The 16,037-nt window shown below is 41.2% G+C and overlaps 1 protein-coding gene across 1 annotated transcript in view; it reads left to right on the top strand.

The window, feature by feature from the left end:
- The first annotated feature begins 744 nt into the window (after positions 1 to 744).
- LOC126335950 (calcitonin gene-related peptide type 1 receptor-like) overlaps positions 745 to 16,037 on the top strand; it is a 257,752-nt gene continuing 242,459 nt past the window's right edge. The window contains exons 1-2 of the mRNA XM_049999426.1: positions 745 to 762; positions 810 to 899. Of these exons, the coding sequence (XP_049855383.1) occupies positions 745 to 762; positions 810 to 899 (108 nt within the window). The remainder of the gene's footprint in view (positions 763 to 809; positions 900 to 16,037) is intronic.

Below are 16,037 nucleotides of genomic sequence, written 5' to 3'. Positions count from 1 at the left end.
TCTGGCTGTCCCTTACATATTCAAACATGCTTGGACGTCCGTCATCCATTAGCAGGGGAACCACTGGTGGATTCGTTCCCACGATACAAACAAAGCTGGAACACTTGCAAGTTACTGTAGAGAATTACAAACTGAAAATTTAATATTGACGTATGTCCCACATACACACACAAGTACTCTCTTTCACACTCAACCTAACATAAAACATAAATATCTACTTGAAATTCTTGAGGTTATTACTACAGCAAAATTACGAAAGGTTTTCTAAGTTGAGAACTTTCCAAATTGGAATCTAAACACTGAAGGTGTTATCATATCTTTTCAAGTAGTCACAGTTGGTGAACTATTAACATATATATATTGATTTAGTTTTTTTAAGTGTCGGATAATTACGCTCTTTACTGACTTGTCTTTTTTTTTGTAAGTTCCAAATTATGACAGTTATTGACTTCAGATTTTGACAGATTGTTCTTTTACACAACAGAAGGTTATGTACCGAATATGAAGTCCCTCAGGCTATTTCTAGATCAGTTATTAATTTTTATAGTTCCAGAGAAGTAAGCCCCTCTCCGCTACTTTCACACGCTGCCATCAATCCATTTGGTCATGACGCACGTCTGTAGGACACAGCTCGCACGTTGCAGATCGTATAAGATTCTGACTGCTTACACTGGAGCCCACATACATTCATACAAGAAAGCTTTAATGGACAAACTGGCGATCGCGCCCTATCTGCGACGCCTCATGACGTCACCTCGCTTTGTTGTTGCAGCTCCCTGAAGTGCACGCGCATCGCCATCCACGTGCAGCTGTTCCTGTCGTTCGCGGCCAACAACCTGGGCTGGATCGTCTGGTACCGGAGGGTGGTCGGGGACCCGGCCGTAGTCAGCGAGAACTCGGTGAGCTTCGCCACGCCGCCCACGTAAATCCCTGCCAAACTTGACGGGGCTGATAACTTTGCTGCTCTGCGTCGCAGGGGAACCGCAGGCGTTTCTGATATAGCGGTTTTCCCCTAGCGCAAACCCTGTTAATCACTAGTGCTTTTCCGAGCACTAATTTCAGACACACCCAACACCACATAGGTCCACTGATAAAATTTGCCAGTTGTATACAAATTAAGTCCTCAGAAGGCTTACGCCAGAGTATTTGTAGGGGCAACAGTCTGGATGATCGACTGATCTGGCCTTGTAACGACAATCAAGATGGCCTTGCTGTGCTGGTACTGCGAACGGCTTCCTTAGGGCATGCGTTTCTATTCCATTGCTAAATGATGATGACGTCCTCTTGGGTAAAATATACCGGAGGCAAAATAGAGAATGCGCTAGGTGACGATCAGTTTGGCTTTTGGAAAAGTAAAGGCACGAGAGAGGCAATTCTGACGTTACGGCTAATAATGGAAGCTAGGCTAAGGAAAAATCAAGACACGTTCATAGGATTTGTCGACCTGGAAAAAACGTTCGACAATATAAAATGGTGCAAGCTGTTCAAGATTCTGAAAAAAGTAGGGGTAAGCTATAGGGAGAGACGGGTCATATACAATTTGTACAACAACCAAGAGGGAATAATAAGAGTGGACGATCAAGAACGAAGTGCTCGTATTAAGAAGGGAGTAAGACAAGGCTGTAGCCTATCGCCCCTACTCTTAAATCTGTACATCGAGGAAGCAATGATGGAAATAAAAGAAAGGTTCAGGAGTGGAATTAAAATACAAGGTGAAAGGATATCAATGATACGATTCGCTGATGACATTGCTTTCCTGAGTGAAAGTGAAGAAGAATTAAGTGATCTGCTGAACAGAATGAACAGTCTAATGAGTACACAGTATGGTTTGAGAGTAAATAGGAGAAAGACGAAGGTAATGAGAAGCAGGAGAAATGAGAACAGCGAGAAACTTAACAACAAGATTGCTGGTCACGAAGTCAATGAAGTTAGGGAATTCTGCTACCTAGGCAGTAAAGTAACCAATGACGGACGGAGCAAGGAGGACATCAAAAGCAGACTCACTATGGCAAAAAAGGCATTTCTGGCCAAGAGAAGTCTACTAATATCAAATACCGGCCTTAATTTGAGGAAGAAATTTCTGAGGATGTACGTCTGGAGTACAGCATTGTATGGTAGTGAAACATGGACGGTGGGAAAACCGGAACAGAAAAGAATCGAAGCATTTGAGATGTGGTGCTATAGACGAATGTTGAAAATTAGGTGGACTGATAAGGTAAGGAATGAGGAGGTTCTACGCAGAATCGGAGAGGAAAGGAATATGTGGAAAACACTGATAAGGAGAAGGGACAGGATGATAGGACATCTGCTAAGACATGAGGGAATGACTTCCATGGTACTAGAGGGAGCTGTAGAGGGCAAAAACTGTAGAGGAAGACAGAGATTGGAATACGTCAAGCAAATAATTGAGGACGTAGGTTGCAAGTGCTACTCTGAGATGAAGAGGTTAGCACAGGAAAGGAATTCGTGGCGGGCCGCATCAAACAAGTCAGTAGACTGATGACAAAAAAAAAAAAAAAAATAGTCCCCCATTCGGATCTCCTGGCGGGAACTACTCAGGAGAACACCGGCGTTCTATAGATCGGAATATGGAATTTTACATCCATTAATCATGCAGATAGGTTAGCAAATTTGAAAAGGTAAGTGGATGGATTGAAGTCAAATGTAGTGGTAATTAGGGAAGATTGGTGGCACAAGGAACAGGACTTCTGGTCAGGTGAATAAGGGTTATAAATACAAAGCTCTGGCTACGACGCTAATGAATCCGCACAGTTATACGAGACGTATTGCCAAGGAATGTGGAATCAGCCAGACCAGTGTCATTCGCATCCTGCATCGACAAAAATTCCACAACTCTACGACTTATCTAAGTAGACAGGTTAATGGAATAAAAACCTACTTTTATAGCATTTTATAGACTAAGAGAAATCTTTGTTCTCTGGAATACTCTCTTCGAAATTATGAAGGTGTTAGGGGTAAAAAAAAACGCGGGCTAAAACCAACATATTCATTTGCCCTAGAAGTACGAATCTAATTTTTCGGTGCGTCCTTTTCCTGAGCATGCGACATGAAATTACATCGTTTTCTACTCATATTGGATTACAGAATGATTGACATTTTTGAGAAAAGTAAAAGATTGTGTCGAGATGGCACTCGATTCCTGCTCGGAACAGGAGAGAGAGTATCAGCACACTGTAATTTACACTACAAGAGTATCCGCCCATACCTCATAAGGAATGTTTCGCACCAGTCAGCCTAGCCCCCCATCGAACGTTGGTTTCGAGTTTAATGATGATCGATATCGGTATAGGTTACATTTAAATGTTATTCACTATCCACATTATTTCGACTTGTGTGCTCATTTACAGGTATTTTTGCCAGGTAGTCATAATATGTGTATCTTACTTGGTTGAAATTACTCTATGCATTCCACAATAAAGATGCAACCAGCACATTGACCAAGCATTCTCCGTGCCAGACAGGCGTCATCCTTATCGTATGAATACTATCCAAACCGGGCTAGGAGTAACGCATTGACTCGTCATTTGAAGTAAAGACTGTCGTTCATCGGGACAGTACCCATAGAATGAAGTTGTTTTAATAGATTTTGGAGTTTCTGACTACTGAAAATTTTTAGGATATCTGTTACAGTCTCTTATGAGTTAAGCAAGTCGTATTCATCAATGCTGCCCGCCTTCGTTTATGCTCCATATCCCCTGCTAGATTGGCGTGGGGTGAGGCCAGCACACATGAAATGTATTTAAATTTTGCCTCTCATTCATTATTAATTACTCTTGTGGATCGATATCGTTCCCTTTCCTGTCCCATGCGCAATGGATCTGCGTCTCTAACGGAGGCGTCGTTGAGAAACGTTAGACCTTACTCTTCATTTTCTCTTTTTTTTTCTTTGCCATTTTTACGTCTCACAGAAAACTCTATAACTGCAAACTATGTGAACAGAGTATCAGAATGTTTCTGACATTGTCATATTCCAAAGAGAAAAGGCAGCAGCAAAATGTAAAGAAATTAAAGAAGCATTCAAAAGACCACGAGTTCGAGGGCAGTGGAAGGGAACTGAAAGTAAATGTACTCCATATACCCCAATGCACAATTGAACGACAGTTAAGAAGGTGCAAGGCTTAATGCGACGATGTTAAGTCATAAAATAATTCAAACGTGTACCACATTGTACATTAGAAGCATTATTCGTTGTATATCTTTAACGGGCGCATTGACATATTTGCCCTTTTTTTAAACGTGGAGGACAGGAGGACAGGAATAGAGAGGGGAAGAGAAGCGTTATAATACATGATTCTAGGAGAATTCCGTGTCTCAGCGTTTGGACAGTCGTTTTACATGACATCTTCTCTACCGACCAAACAAATGTTTCCATTCCTACAAGAGGACTAACAGCATAGTAAATGAAGAGGTACCAGAGCAGTATTCGGTAACCTTCACTAAAGGAAAGGACATGCTAACGGAATGTCTACTAAAAAATCAGGGGATAGGTACACCTAAAAAGATTGTGTCGGGAAAGCACTCGAATCCGAATAAGGAAACAATGAATGGGCGAGAAATATATCTACATCTACATGGCTACTCTGCAAGTCACACTTAAGTGCCTGGCAGAGGGTTCATCGAACCACCTTCACAATAATTCTCTATTATTCTAATCTCGAACAGCGTGCGGAAGAAACGAACAGCTATGTCGTTCCGTGCGAGCTCTGATTTCCCTTATTTTATTGTGGTGATCGTTTCTCTCTAAGGAGGTTGGCGTCAGCAAAATATTTTCGCATTCAGAGGAAACGTTGGTGACTGAAATGGCGTGATAAGATCCCACCGCAACGAGAAACATCTTTGTTTTAATTATGTTCACCCCAAATCTTGTATCATGTCCATGACACTCTCTACCCTTCTTTGATCTTTCTCGATGCACTCAGTAAACCATACCTGATAAGGATCCCATACCGCGCAGCAGTATTCTAAGCACGGACGGACAAGCATAGTGCAGGCAATCTCCTTAGTAGGTCTGTTACATTTTCTAAGTGTTTTGCCAATAAAACGCAGTCTTTGATTCGCCTTCCCCACATTTTCTAAGTATTCTTTCCAATTTCAGTTGTTCGTAATTGTAATTCCTAGGTATTCAGCTGAATTTAAGTTTACGGCCTCTAGATGTGACTTTTATATCGTGAAATCGAACTTTAGTGCATTCCTATTAGCACTCATGTGAAAGACTTCACACTTTTCATTATTTACGGTCAGTTGCCAATTTTTGCATCATACGGATATCTTATCTAAATCGTTTTGCTGTTGGTTTTGAACTTCTGATGACTTTACTAGAGTGACCGTAGTAGGTTATAAATGACAGTATATCCTGCAAACAACCTGAGGCGGCTGCTCAAATTCTCTGCTAAATCGTTTAAATAGATAAGGAACAACAGGGGGCCTGTAACACTACCATAGGGGAACGCCAGAAATCATTTCTGCTTTACTCGATTACTTTCCATCAGTTACTATGAACTGTGACATCTGTGACAGGGAATCACGAATCCAGTCGCGTAGCTGAGACAATTTCCATAGGCACGCAATTTGATTACAAGCAAGATTACGAAAGATGTTTGACGCAATAGGTTTGTAGAGGTAAAAGAATTTGCACAAGATACAAAGAAAGAGTACGAGAGGGGACTATATCAAATCTGTCTGAAGAGCCATGACTAACATTATTGTACCACATAGGTAGATGTGTAATATTTAAAAGTGTGTGGAATGAATATCCTGTAAGCTACTTTTCTCCTGCGCGAGCCAGACCGCCGTAATACCCTCCAAGGAAAGAAGGACGATAATCGAGCTTAGCGTCCGGTCGACATCGAGGTCATTAGAGACGAAGCGCAAGCCCGGATTACGGAAGGACGGGGAAGGAAATTGGCCGTGCCGTACGTCTGGCTAGCCGGACGGGGGTTTGAACAGTCAACCTCCCAAATGTAGCCCAGTATGCTAATCGCTGCGCCACATTGCCCGGTAAAAACCTCCAAAAGATAACAGAGTAAAATTGCGCAGTAGTTTCCGCAGTGGCCTCGGATTCGGCAATCCACCCTCCATGGTTTCCGTAAATACAGAAAAATTCGGGTACAAAACGGTCCGATACACACAGTATCCGGATAAAACGCGGCGTAAAAATCTTAATAAAGTGTGCATGCAGCTCTTCTGTTGTATCATTTGCCCCTGTAATCTTCAAACTCTGGAAACCGTGTAACTAAAATCAGCGTTGGGTTTGTGGTATTATCATTATATCAAGACCATTGCTGCACAGAAACCTGACGTCTCAAGGTTGCCAGATCCAAAAATAGAAAACCAGACTTGCCGTTCATTTTGCCCAAAACGATTTGTTTTACGGGTAAATCGAAATAGAGTAGGTTGGATGTTTACAAACGTTTATTAATAACTAGTTACATTAAAATTTTTTGGAAAACCAACCTCAAGCATGCTAAAACATAAAAACATAACAAGCTATCAGTAAACACCCTAGTAATTTGACATTTATGATAGCAAGAGCTCCAGATGGTCAAGCGGTCGGAATATAGACTCCTGGAAATGGAAAAAAGAACACATTGACACCGGTGTGTCAGACCCACCATACTTGCTCCGGACACTGCGAGAGGGCTGTACAAGCAATGATCACACGCACGGCACAGCGGACACACCAGGACCCGCGGTGTTGGCCGTCGAATGGCGCTAGCTGCGCAGCATTTGTGCACCGCCGCCGTCAGTGTCAGCCAGTTTACCGTGGCATACGGAGCTCCATCGCAGTCTTTAACACTGGTAGCATGCCGCGACAGCGTGGACGTGAACCGTATGTGCAGTTGACGGACTTTGAGCGAGGGCGTATAGTGGGCATGCGGGAGGCCGGGTGGACGTACCGCCGAATTGCTCAACACGTGGGGCGTGAGGTCTCCACAGTACATCGATGTTGTCGCCAGTGGTCGGCGGAAGGTGCACATGCCCGTCGACCTGGGACCGGACCGCAGCGGCGCGCGGATGCACGCCAAGACCGTAGGATCCTACGCAGTGCCGTAGGGGACCGCACCGCCACTTCCCAGCAAATTAGGGACACTGTTGCTCCTGGGGTATCGGCGAGGACCATTCGCAACCGTCTCCATGAAGCTGGGCTACGGTCCCGCACACCGTTAGGCCGTCTTCCGCTCACGCCCCAACATCGTGCAGCCCGCCTCCAGCGGTGTCGCGACAGGCGTGAGTGGAGGGACGAATGGAGACATGTCGTCTTCAGCGATGATAGTCGCTTCTGCCTTGGTGCCAATGATGGTCGTATGCGTGTTTGGCGCCGTGCAGATGAGCGCCACAATCAGGACTGCATACGACCGAGGCACACAGGGCCAACACCCGGCATCATGGTGTGGGGAGCGATCTCCTACACTGGCCGTACACCTCTGGTGATCGTCGAGGGGACACTGAATACTGCACGGTACATCCAAACCGTCATCGAACCCATCGTTCTACCATTCCTAGACCGGCAAGGGAACTTGCTGTTCCAACAGGACAATGCACGTCCGCATGTATCCCGTGCCACCCAACGTGCTCTAGAAGGTGTAAGTCAACTACCCTGGCCAGCAAGATCTCCGGATCTGTCCCCCATTGAGCATGTTTGGGACTGGATGAAGCGTCGTCTGACGCGGTCTGCACGTCCAGCACGAACGCTGGTCCAACTGAGGAGCCAGGTGGAAATGGCATGGCAAACCGTTCCACAGGACTACATCCAGCATCTCTACGATCGTCTCCATGGGAGAATAGCAGCCTGCATTGCTGCGAAAGGTGGATATACACTGTACTAGTGCCGACATTGTGCATGCTCTGTTGCCTGTGTCTATGTGCCTGTGGTTCTGTCAGTGTGATCATGTAATGTATCTGACCCCAGGAATGTGTCAATAAAGTTTCCCCTTCCTGCGACAATGAATTCACGGTGTTCTTATTTCAATTTCCAGGAGTATATATATATATATATATATATATATATATATATATATATATATATATATATATATATATGTGTGTGTGTGTGTGTGTGGAGCATTTTCAGCACGGCTCAGGTGAATTTTGAGCCATTTATGATTACGATCGCTGGTCGAGTCCATATGCAGAAACTTTTTATTTTACTGTCAGTTTTTGCGTTACACTGCGAATAAACTGAAATAATATTCAAATTTGTATTTATTATTATTTTCATAAACGCGTGAAAAGAAAAGGCAAAGGAAAATTCGGAATTGCAAAGAAATTTCAGTGAAGGGGTTCTATGGCCTACACCATATTATTTTACTAAAAATTCGATACTTTTATTATTTTTCCGTTGATGACTTACATGTGCTGGGTTGATACTCATCGTAAAAACAGGGGAAGTAATTAACTCCTGAGCATCTTGAACATGCCGCATTTTTATAACTACATAGTTTTTTTTTATTTTCGTTTAAAAACGAACTTCGTTTATTTCCTCAAAGGTTCTCCCTCGCCGCACAATTTGGCAGCATACCATGCGTAATGCTTCACTTCACCGAACATTGGTGAGGATAGCTGGTGATGCACAATGAACTCTATTTTTATGCAGTCTACTCGGGAAGTTATTTCTGTTACTGTCTCTATGAGATAAGAGCAGTTCTAAAGCTTTTTGATCAAATTCTTTTCCTGATGATTAAAGTAGAAAACTCAGGGTTGCAGTAGCAGAGTGTGTTTGAGAGGAATCACTTTAGTACTCCACGGTGACAATCATCTTTCTTCGTCTTGAAAAATCTTGTCTTTTAACTGTGGATTTGTTTCTCCTCCTCACGAGTCAATCAACAGGCTAAATTTGTTCTCCTGCACGTAGGGCTGCATCAAATCAGCAATTTTTTTTTTTTTTTTTTTTTTTTTTTTTTTTTTGTGTGTGTGTGTGTGTGTGTGTGTGTGTGTGTGTGTGTGTGTGTGTAAGGCTGTTGTAAGCTTCCCAGGTTTTGATGAAATAGTGACGACATTCTAATATTTTGCTGCATCCTCATCGACCGTTTTTGAATCCTCAGTCCAAAATTTTCATTTGCCTTGTATGACATTCTAACAAATACAATATACTGAGCATTATTGCTGTTTATTTGCATTATAAACAACGCATAAATTGAAAATAAGAAACTTCGCAGCTGGGGACCTGATCCCAAAACACTCAGTTTACCTTTCTGGTATTCTTTCCCTTTTGCCAACCGCTGCCTTGGAAGCTGCCCTCATGCCGGCCCCAAACCGCAACCAAAAATGTTAATTATTCCAAACGCTGGCCTATCTGGCGCCCTTACCTCCGTCACTTTCATTTTTCGAGAAGTCTTGCACATACCAATACCACAAATATGGACGAAGTTGGTGATGACCAATACACGCGGAACTCTTGTAAGTGCTCAGTCTGCGTGATTGCTCAGTCTCCTTCCTAAGACAATCGTAAGCAAAAATAAGCTAAAGGTTCTTCATCATTTAAATAATGGAAACTGCACCAGTTAATTATTTTTTATGATTAGTACATCGCGTTTCGAGAATTTATTCTCGTTTTCAAATGCAGTTGTGCATTTATTTACATGAATGTGTTTGGTGATGATTGCATGGGTGATTTTAGACCTCTCTACCGTCATTTTGAGGCTATACTGCAATCGAAAAATCGGACAAAATAAATTTTTAAGTGTTTTTAAATGTGAATTTTAAAAAATAATATTTTTCTTTGTCTACTTAGAGTTATTGTGCCTCTTTTGTTTTACAGACCATCGTACACACGCAAATCATCACTTACACTGTTTGTTTTAGTAATCAAAACATTCTGTAAGAATATTACGGCAGTATGGTTTTACAAAGAGTTACAGTGTTTTTTAATTACTTTACATACATACGAAAAGTTGTCAGTTATTAAATATATTTTTACCTCTGTTGACTACTGAATTATCCATTTTTTTATGAGGCAACGTGAAAATTTATGAAAATTGCTAGTTATCAATGCAGGAGAAATACTTCAAAAAATTAACTGATTCGACCCCAAAGAGTAGAAAAAATTCTCACTGAAAAGTAGACAGTCAATCAGTTAATTTTTTTCAAATATTTCTCCTGCATATGATAACTATAATAATTGTAATAAACTTGTAAATTTCCTCATGACAAAAAATGTAATCGGTAGTTCAGTAGTCAAACAGTGGTGAAAATATATTTTACTGTTGACAACTTTTTATATGAATATAAAGTAATCCAAAAACACTGCAACACGTCTGACTGTTTTCGCCGGCCGCGGTGGCCAGGTGCTACTGTGTGCAGCCGCGCGACCGCTACGGTGGCAGATTCGAATCCTGCCTTGGGCATGGATGTGTGTGATGTCATTAGGTTAGTTAGGTTTAAGTAGTTCTAAGTTCTAGGGGACTGATGACCTGAGAAGTTAAGTCCCATAGTGCTGAGAGCCATATGAACCATTTGACTGCGTTCGGCCTCTTTGTGAAACCATAGTGTCGTAATATCTTTGAATATATAATATCTTTGAATATACAGTATAAGTGATAATATGCGTGCGTGTGATATTATGTATAATGGAGGAGGCACAATACCTGTAAGTAGACAAACAAAAGTATCATTTCTAACAATTATCAATTCAAAACAATCAAAGATTATTTTTTCCCGATTTTTCGATTACAGTGTAACCTTAAAAAGACGCAAGAGAGGCATAAAATCAAAAATGCGAACACCACCAAAAATATTCTTGCAAACAAATGCACAACTGCACTTGAAAATGATAATAAATTCTCGAAACGGTTTGTGCTAAGCAAGAAAAAATAATTAACTGGTGTAGTTTTCATTACTTAAATTGTGAATGACACAGTTGCAAGCTTTCCTGAAACATCGAATACGATTAATAAAATTAAAAGTTCTTCACTGAACAAAATAAACAGTTATCTATCTAGTATAAGGCCTGCCGGTCAATGGTAAAGTGAACGCTGTCTCGAGTGAAAGCACTCCCCAGACTTGTAACCTCCCTCCTCCCCCCCTCCTTCTAATCGATTAACGCGCAGTTTGACGATGATCAGGAGCGCCTAATAGATATAATGAATTTTGACAATGTAATCATTTCCGAAGAACAATTATCATTTATTGGGAAGAACTTATTGCACTTCCTCTACTCTCTGCTTGATTTAACTTCGAATAGTGGAAATGAGCGTTTGGCGTCATTGGCCAGGAGGCCCCTTACGGGGCAGGTCCGGCGGCATTGCTGCAGGTCTTAATTACATTCGACGCCACATTGGGCGATCTGCGCGCCGGATGGGGATGAAATGATGACGAAGACAACACCCAGTCCCTGAGCGGAGTAAATCCCCGACCCACCCGAGAATCGAACCCATGCCTGTAGGACGGCAAACCGTCATGCTGACCACTCAGCTATCGGGGGGGGGACACTTCAAATAATGAATGTAAAGTAGTGCAGTAATTCACACACTGCGCGAAACAAAAAAGGACAACACGTAACTCGAATAATCCACAACAAAAGTAAATGAAATAATTTATAAATAATTAATACAATTGACAGTCCATCTGGACAATATTTTCTCGATCCTGAAAAGTAATGAGAACAGCAGTGATTATGTGTGTGATTAGCTGAACGTACAGTAACAGAAGGTTCGCACTCACATTTCCAACACAACACCTTACAAGCTAATAATGGTAAAATATGAGCAATAGTTTTGAATTGTTAACAAATTCTGCATCTACATCACACTTCATGTACCACTAGCTGTTCCCTCTTCCCTGCTCCACTCGCGAATGGCGAATGGGGATAATGATTGTCGGTAAGTCTCTGCATTAGCTCTAATTTCTCTATTCTTCTCGTCGTTGTCATTTCGCGGAATGCATGTGCGGTGAAGTAATATGTTTTCCAACTCTTCCTGGAATGTGCTCTCTCGAAATTTCAATAGTAATCCTCTCCGTGATGCACAACGCCTCTCTTGTAACGTTTGCCACTGTAACACTATCGTGCCGACTAAACGATCCCGTTATGACACGCGCCGCTCTGTGTCGAATCTTCTCCATCTCTTCTATCAGTACTACCTGGTAAGGATTCCATATTGATGAACAGTACTCAAGAATCGGTCGAACAAGTGCCTTATACGCCTCCTCCTTCGTGACTGAGTTACATTTACTTATTATTCTTCCTATGAATCTCAGTTTGGCATCTGCTTTTCGTGTTATTTGTGTCATGTTGTCATTACACTTACGGTCGCTCTGTATAGTTACTCCTGGATATTTTACGGAAGATACTGTTTCGAACAGTTGGTCGTCAGTAGTGTGGTTGTCCTGCAGTGGATTTCTTTGCTTATGCACGCGCATTTTGTTACATTTATTTGCGTTCGGGATCAACTGGCACAGCCTGCACCATTCATCAATCCTCTTCAGGTCGTTCTGCAAATCGATATCATCCTCTGGCGTTGTTACTTTCTTACAGACAACCGCATCTTCTGCGAACAGTCTTAAAGAGTTTCCGACGCTTTCTGCTAGATCTTTTATGTGCACTGTAAACAGTAACGCTCCTATCACACTTGCTCGGTATATTTCGGAAATTACCTTTACATACGTATGTCGATTTTAGTCCGCAAGGAAGTCTTTAATACAGCCACAAATCTGTTCTGATAGTCGATAAGCTCGTATTTTTTTCCAACCAGCGTTGCGGAACGGTGTCAAATACCTTTCTGAAGTGAAGGGACACGGTATCACCCTGAAATCGTTGAAAGCGCTATAAATCTCATGGAAGAGCACAGCGAGCTGAGTTTCGCAAGACCTCTGTTTGTAGAATCCGTACTGAATTTTATAGAGGAATGTTTCGTTCTCAAAAAATTCATAATTTTTAGAATAAAAAGTACTAATTTGTAATGGATAATAAACACTCGTTACAGAAAACGACTAACTACTGAAAGCTTCTTTTGTTTTGGTAGGAATCACGTAATCTCACAGTAATATTTACTTAACTGGACAAAATTTCTGGAATTTACAAGCTAAACACGTTGAAACTTTGTTGCTAATTTGAAAATTGCTCAAATGAATATACAAAAAATTATCTTCAACGCATTTTCAACTCCGGCATACAAACCAACCAACACACAGTAGCACTTCACAACTAATATAAAATAAAACATATAAAGTTTTAGGTTTACTTATAATGTGAAATTCCCGATAATATAGTTTTTAGTTTAGCTTTGCTTTTATTTCAATTTACATTTCAAGAATAAACAATCTCGTTAATTATTATTATGGAGCAAAACAATTAACTTACTGACGCATGATTCAATCAGAATACAAACTGGTGCTATTATTCTTTCTTAGTAATGTTCTTTCAGCTTTAACCAACGACACTAGGTTATCCAAGAAAAGGACAAGTATTGAGACCCTGTGTAGGTGATACTGACATAGGATACTAAAGAGACTGGGGCTAAAAAATTTTAGCATATATTTCTTATTATTGACATAGAGTTCACTGAAAATATCACTGGGAAATGTGCGACAGTGTTTCAAAACCTGAGAAGAAATAAAACAGCTCATAGTAGACATTGAGATGCTGCCTTTACTGACGTCGCCCAAGCTCATTTAGCTCCATGTATAGCAGGCACGCCTTGGTTAGCAGTGACCAATTATGGGGCACGATCCTGATGTTCTTGGAGCCTCGGGAGTATGCCCATACTTCTCATGTCCTTGAGCCACAAAATTAACAATTACATCTCGCATAGTCGAATCGCACGTCCATTGACTTTAGTGTCACAAACTGCAGTCCTTCTTGTGCCCGCTCACTCTGACGTCACACTTGTCGTGTCTAGAGGAGGTACAAGCATCCTAACATCACTCTCTGACAAACAATATTACATTCTCTAAAATTCCCTAAAGATGTTAACCCAGAAAAATTACATCATATTAGAGAAATGTTTAGACAGGTGTCACAGTATTTATACAGATAACAACAACACATTTCATTTCATATTTATAAATGACATTTTGGGTTTACAGATAAATTATTCCAATAATATTCAAAATTTACAAAACTCGCAAAACATTTTAGTGGCACTTCAGTATTATAGTTTCATATCCCCTTCCCAAAGAAAGTCGTCGGACATTCGATCACACTTTCGTGGCTCGGCACTACTACAAGAGACACACGAGCATGGCGGATGGCATCGGCTGATCTGCACATCCTACTTTTAGTCCAGTCGAATGAGGAAAATTAGGTGGCACGAGGGAGTACTACGAACAAAATACTAAAAATCCCAAGCGGTGGGGTGTGTGCTTGGAGGTGGAGTGGGAATTTAAGGTCACTTCTTTTACGTTTTTCTTGAATGACTCGAAATCAGTGAAAATGTTTCCCTATAAAAAATTGTCCCACTGTCTTTTAATAACAAATTTATGGTTAGAATGCAAACCTTTTTCTGTTATTAATGTGTTATATTTTGCACACCCTACACATACTCTTTGCTCTGCTCACATTCTTGATGGTTTTTAAATGAATGATATCTCTGTATCTTTACTTAATTATAATATTAGCATTGTAAACAAAAACATCAAGCGTATAAGGCATGTGCGGTGCTGAACACTCATTTTACGAATATTATGAAGTATGCCACAGTTATTTAGCCCTATTTGCAATATCTGTGTTGCGCGGAATTCAAGAACGTATACATCGAACAAGAAAACAGTCCGCAATAAAACAAATCACTCTCTACTGGAACGTATGTAAGTGAACACAACTATTTTGCGTCATATATAAAAAATACAAGCACTTCAGCGTATTGTTAATAATGAAACAATTGATAATGTGACACTAAATTCTCTAATATTTTTGTGCAGCGTGGAGCAGACGACATGCTGTTAATCAAAATATCTCTGTCACGAAAAATTTATCCAAGAAGGAGGGCATGAGACCGTAAATCGGTTATTGCACTAAAATAAAACATGTAGAAAGTAGCTGTGGCTGGTTGCATCATTCACTAACTATTAAAACTAGTGTTTTAATGTATGTCTTTTAAGTGTAGTCAATCCGTGTTAAGAGATAAATTGTTTTCTGGAAGGGTAACAGAATTTGGGGGGGGGGGGGGGGGGAGTGGTATGGAGAGTAGAAGTGCGAGGGAAGGTGGGTTGCCGGAGTGTTGTCATACAATTCCTTCCTTCATAGGCCTGCATACTGAAGAGCGACTACGTGATTCCCCACTCTGTACACCGCACTATGTCACAAGAACCAACTACGGGTTTTTTACAAAGTTACCTACCCTCTGTAGTAGGCATTACTAATATGCCCGGTGTGGCAGGGGGGGGGGACGTGGAGGAGAGGGATAATTTTACACGAAGTGAGTTATCACTACATGGAATATAGATATGAATTATTACTAATACTAATGCAGTATACGTACATGGACAGAATCTCTGCAAATCTTTGCGCACTGTTCAGCACTTCTAGTGCCTTCCCGTACGGCAGCTGTAGCATTTTTCCCACACTGTAAGCGCTGCTCGCTTTTTATTTTGCAGACACACTACACCTCCCTAGTGTTTCCTGTCCAGTTCTCTTACTTGGGGAGGCAAAGTAACTTCAGCCAGCATGTATTTAGGTAGTTGAGTTATCTTCAGTTTATTAAGTGAGTTCTTAAATGCAGCTCTTAAGTGAGCTTTTAGTTAAAATACGTTCCTATAAACGATGGCTGAAATGTGCATAATTTGTAAGTGTGGTGTTGTCTATGAATTTTGTAATGTTGGTGAGACGGAAACACATTGTTGCTGTCTGTCGCTAACAGCGTATTGTAAGGCTTTTAAATTGTGTTGTAGTTACTTTGTGGTGATTTAAGGAATGCCCAGGAAGTTACTGCATTTCTCTCAGCATAAAATGTGTTACTGTTGGACTGCATAAATCTCTTCCATTCGGGAATGGTGAATATATCTGATGGAAGGTGGCTGATCATTTTCGTGACTGGTACAGTATTCTATTGTAATGCATTGCGCCACTTGCGTTGAAATATCTC

The sequence above is a fragment of the Schistocerca gregaria genome, chromosome 2, assembly GCF_023897955.1.
Source record: "Schistocerca gregaria isolate iqSchGreg1 chromosome 2, iqSchGreg1.2, whole genome shotgun sequence".
NCBI classification, from domain to species: Eukaryota; Metazoa; Arthropoda; class Insecta; order Orthoptera; family Acrididae; genus Schistocerca; species Schistocerca gregaria.
The sequence above is the reverse complement of the archived record's forward strand: the minus strand, read 5'-3'. Positions and strand labels throughout refer to the sequence as shown.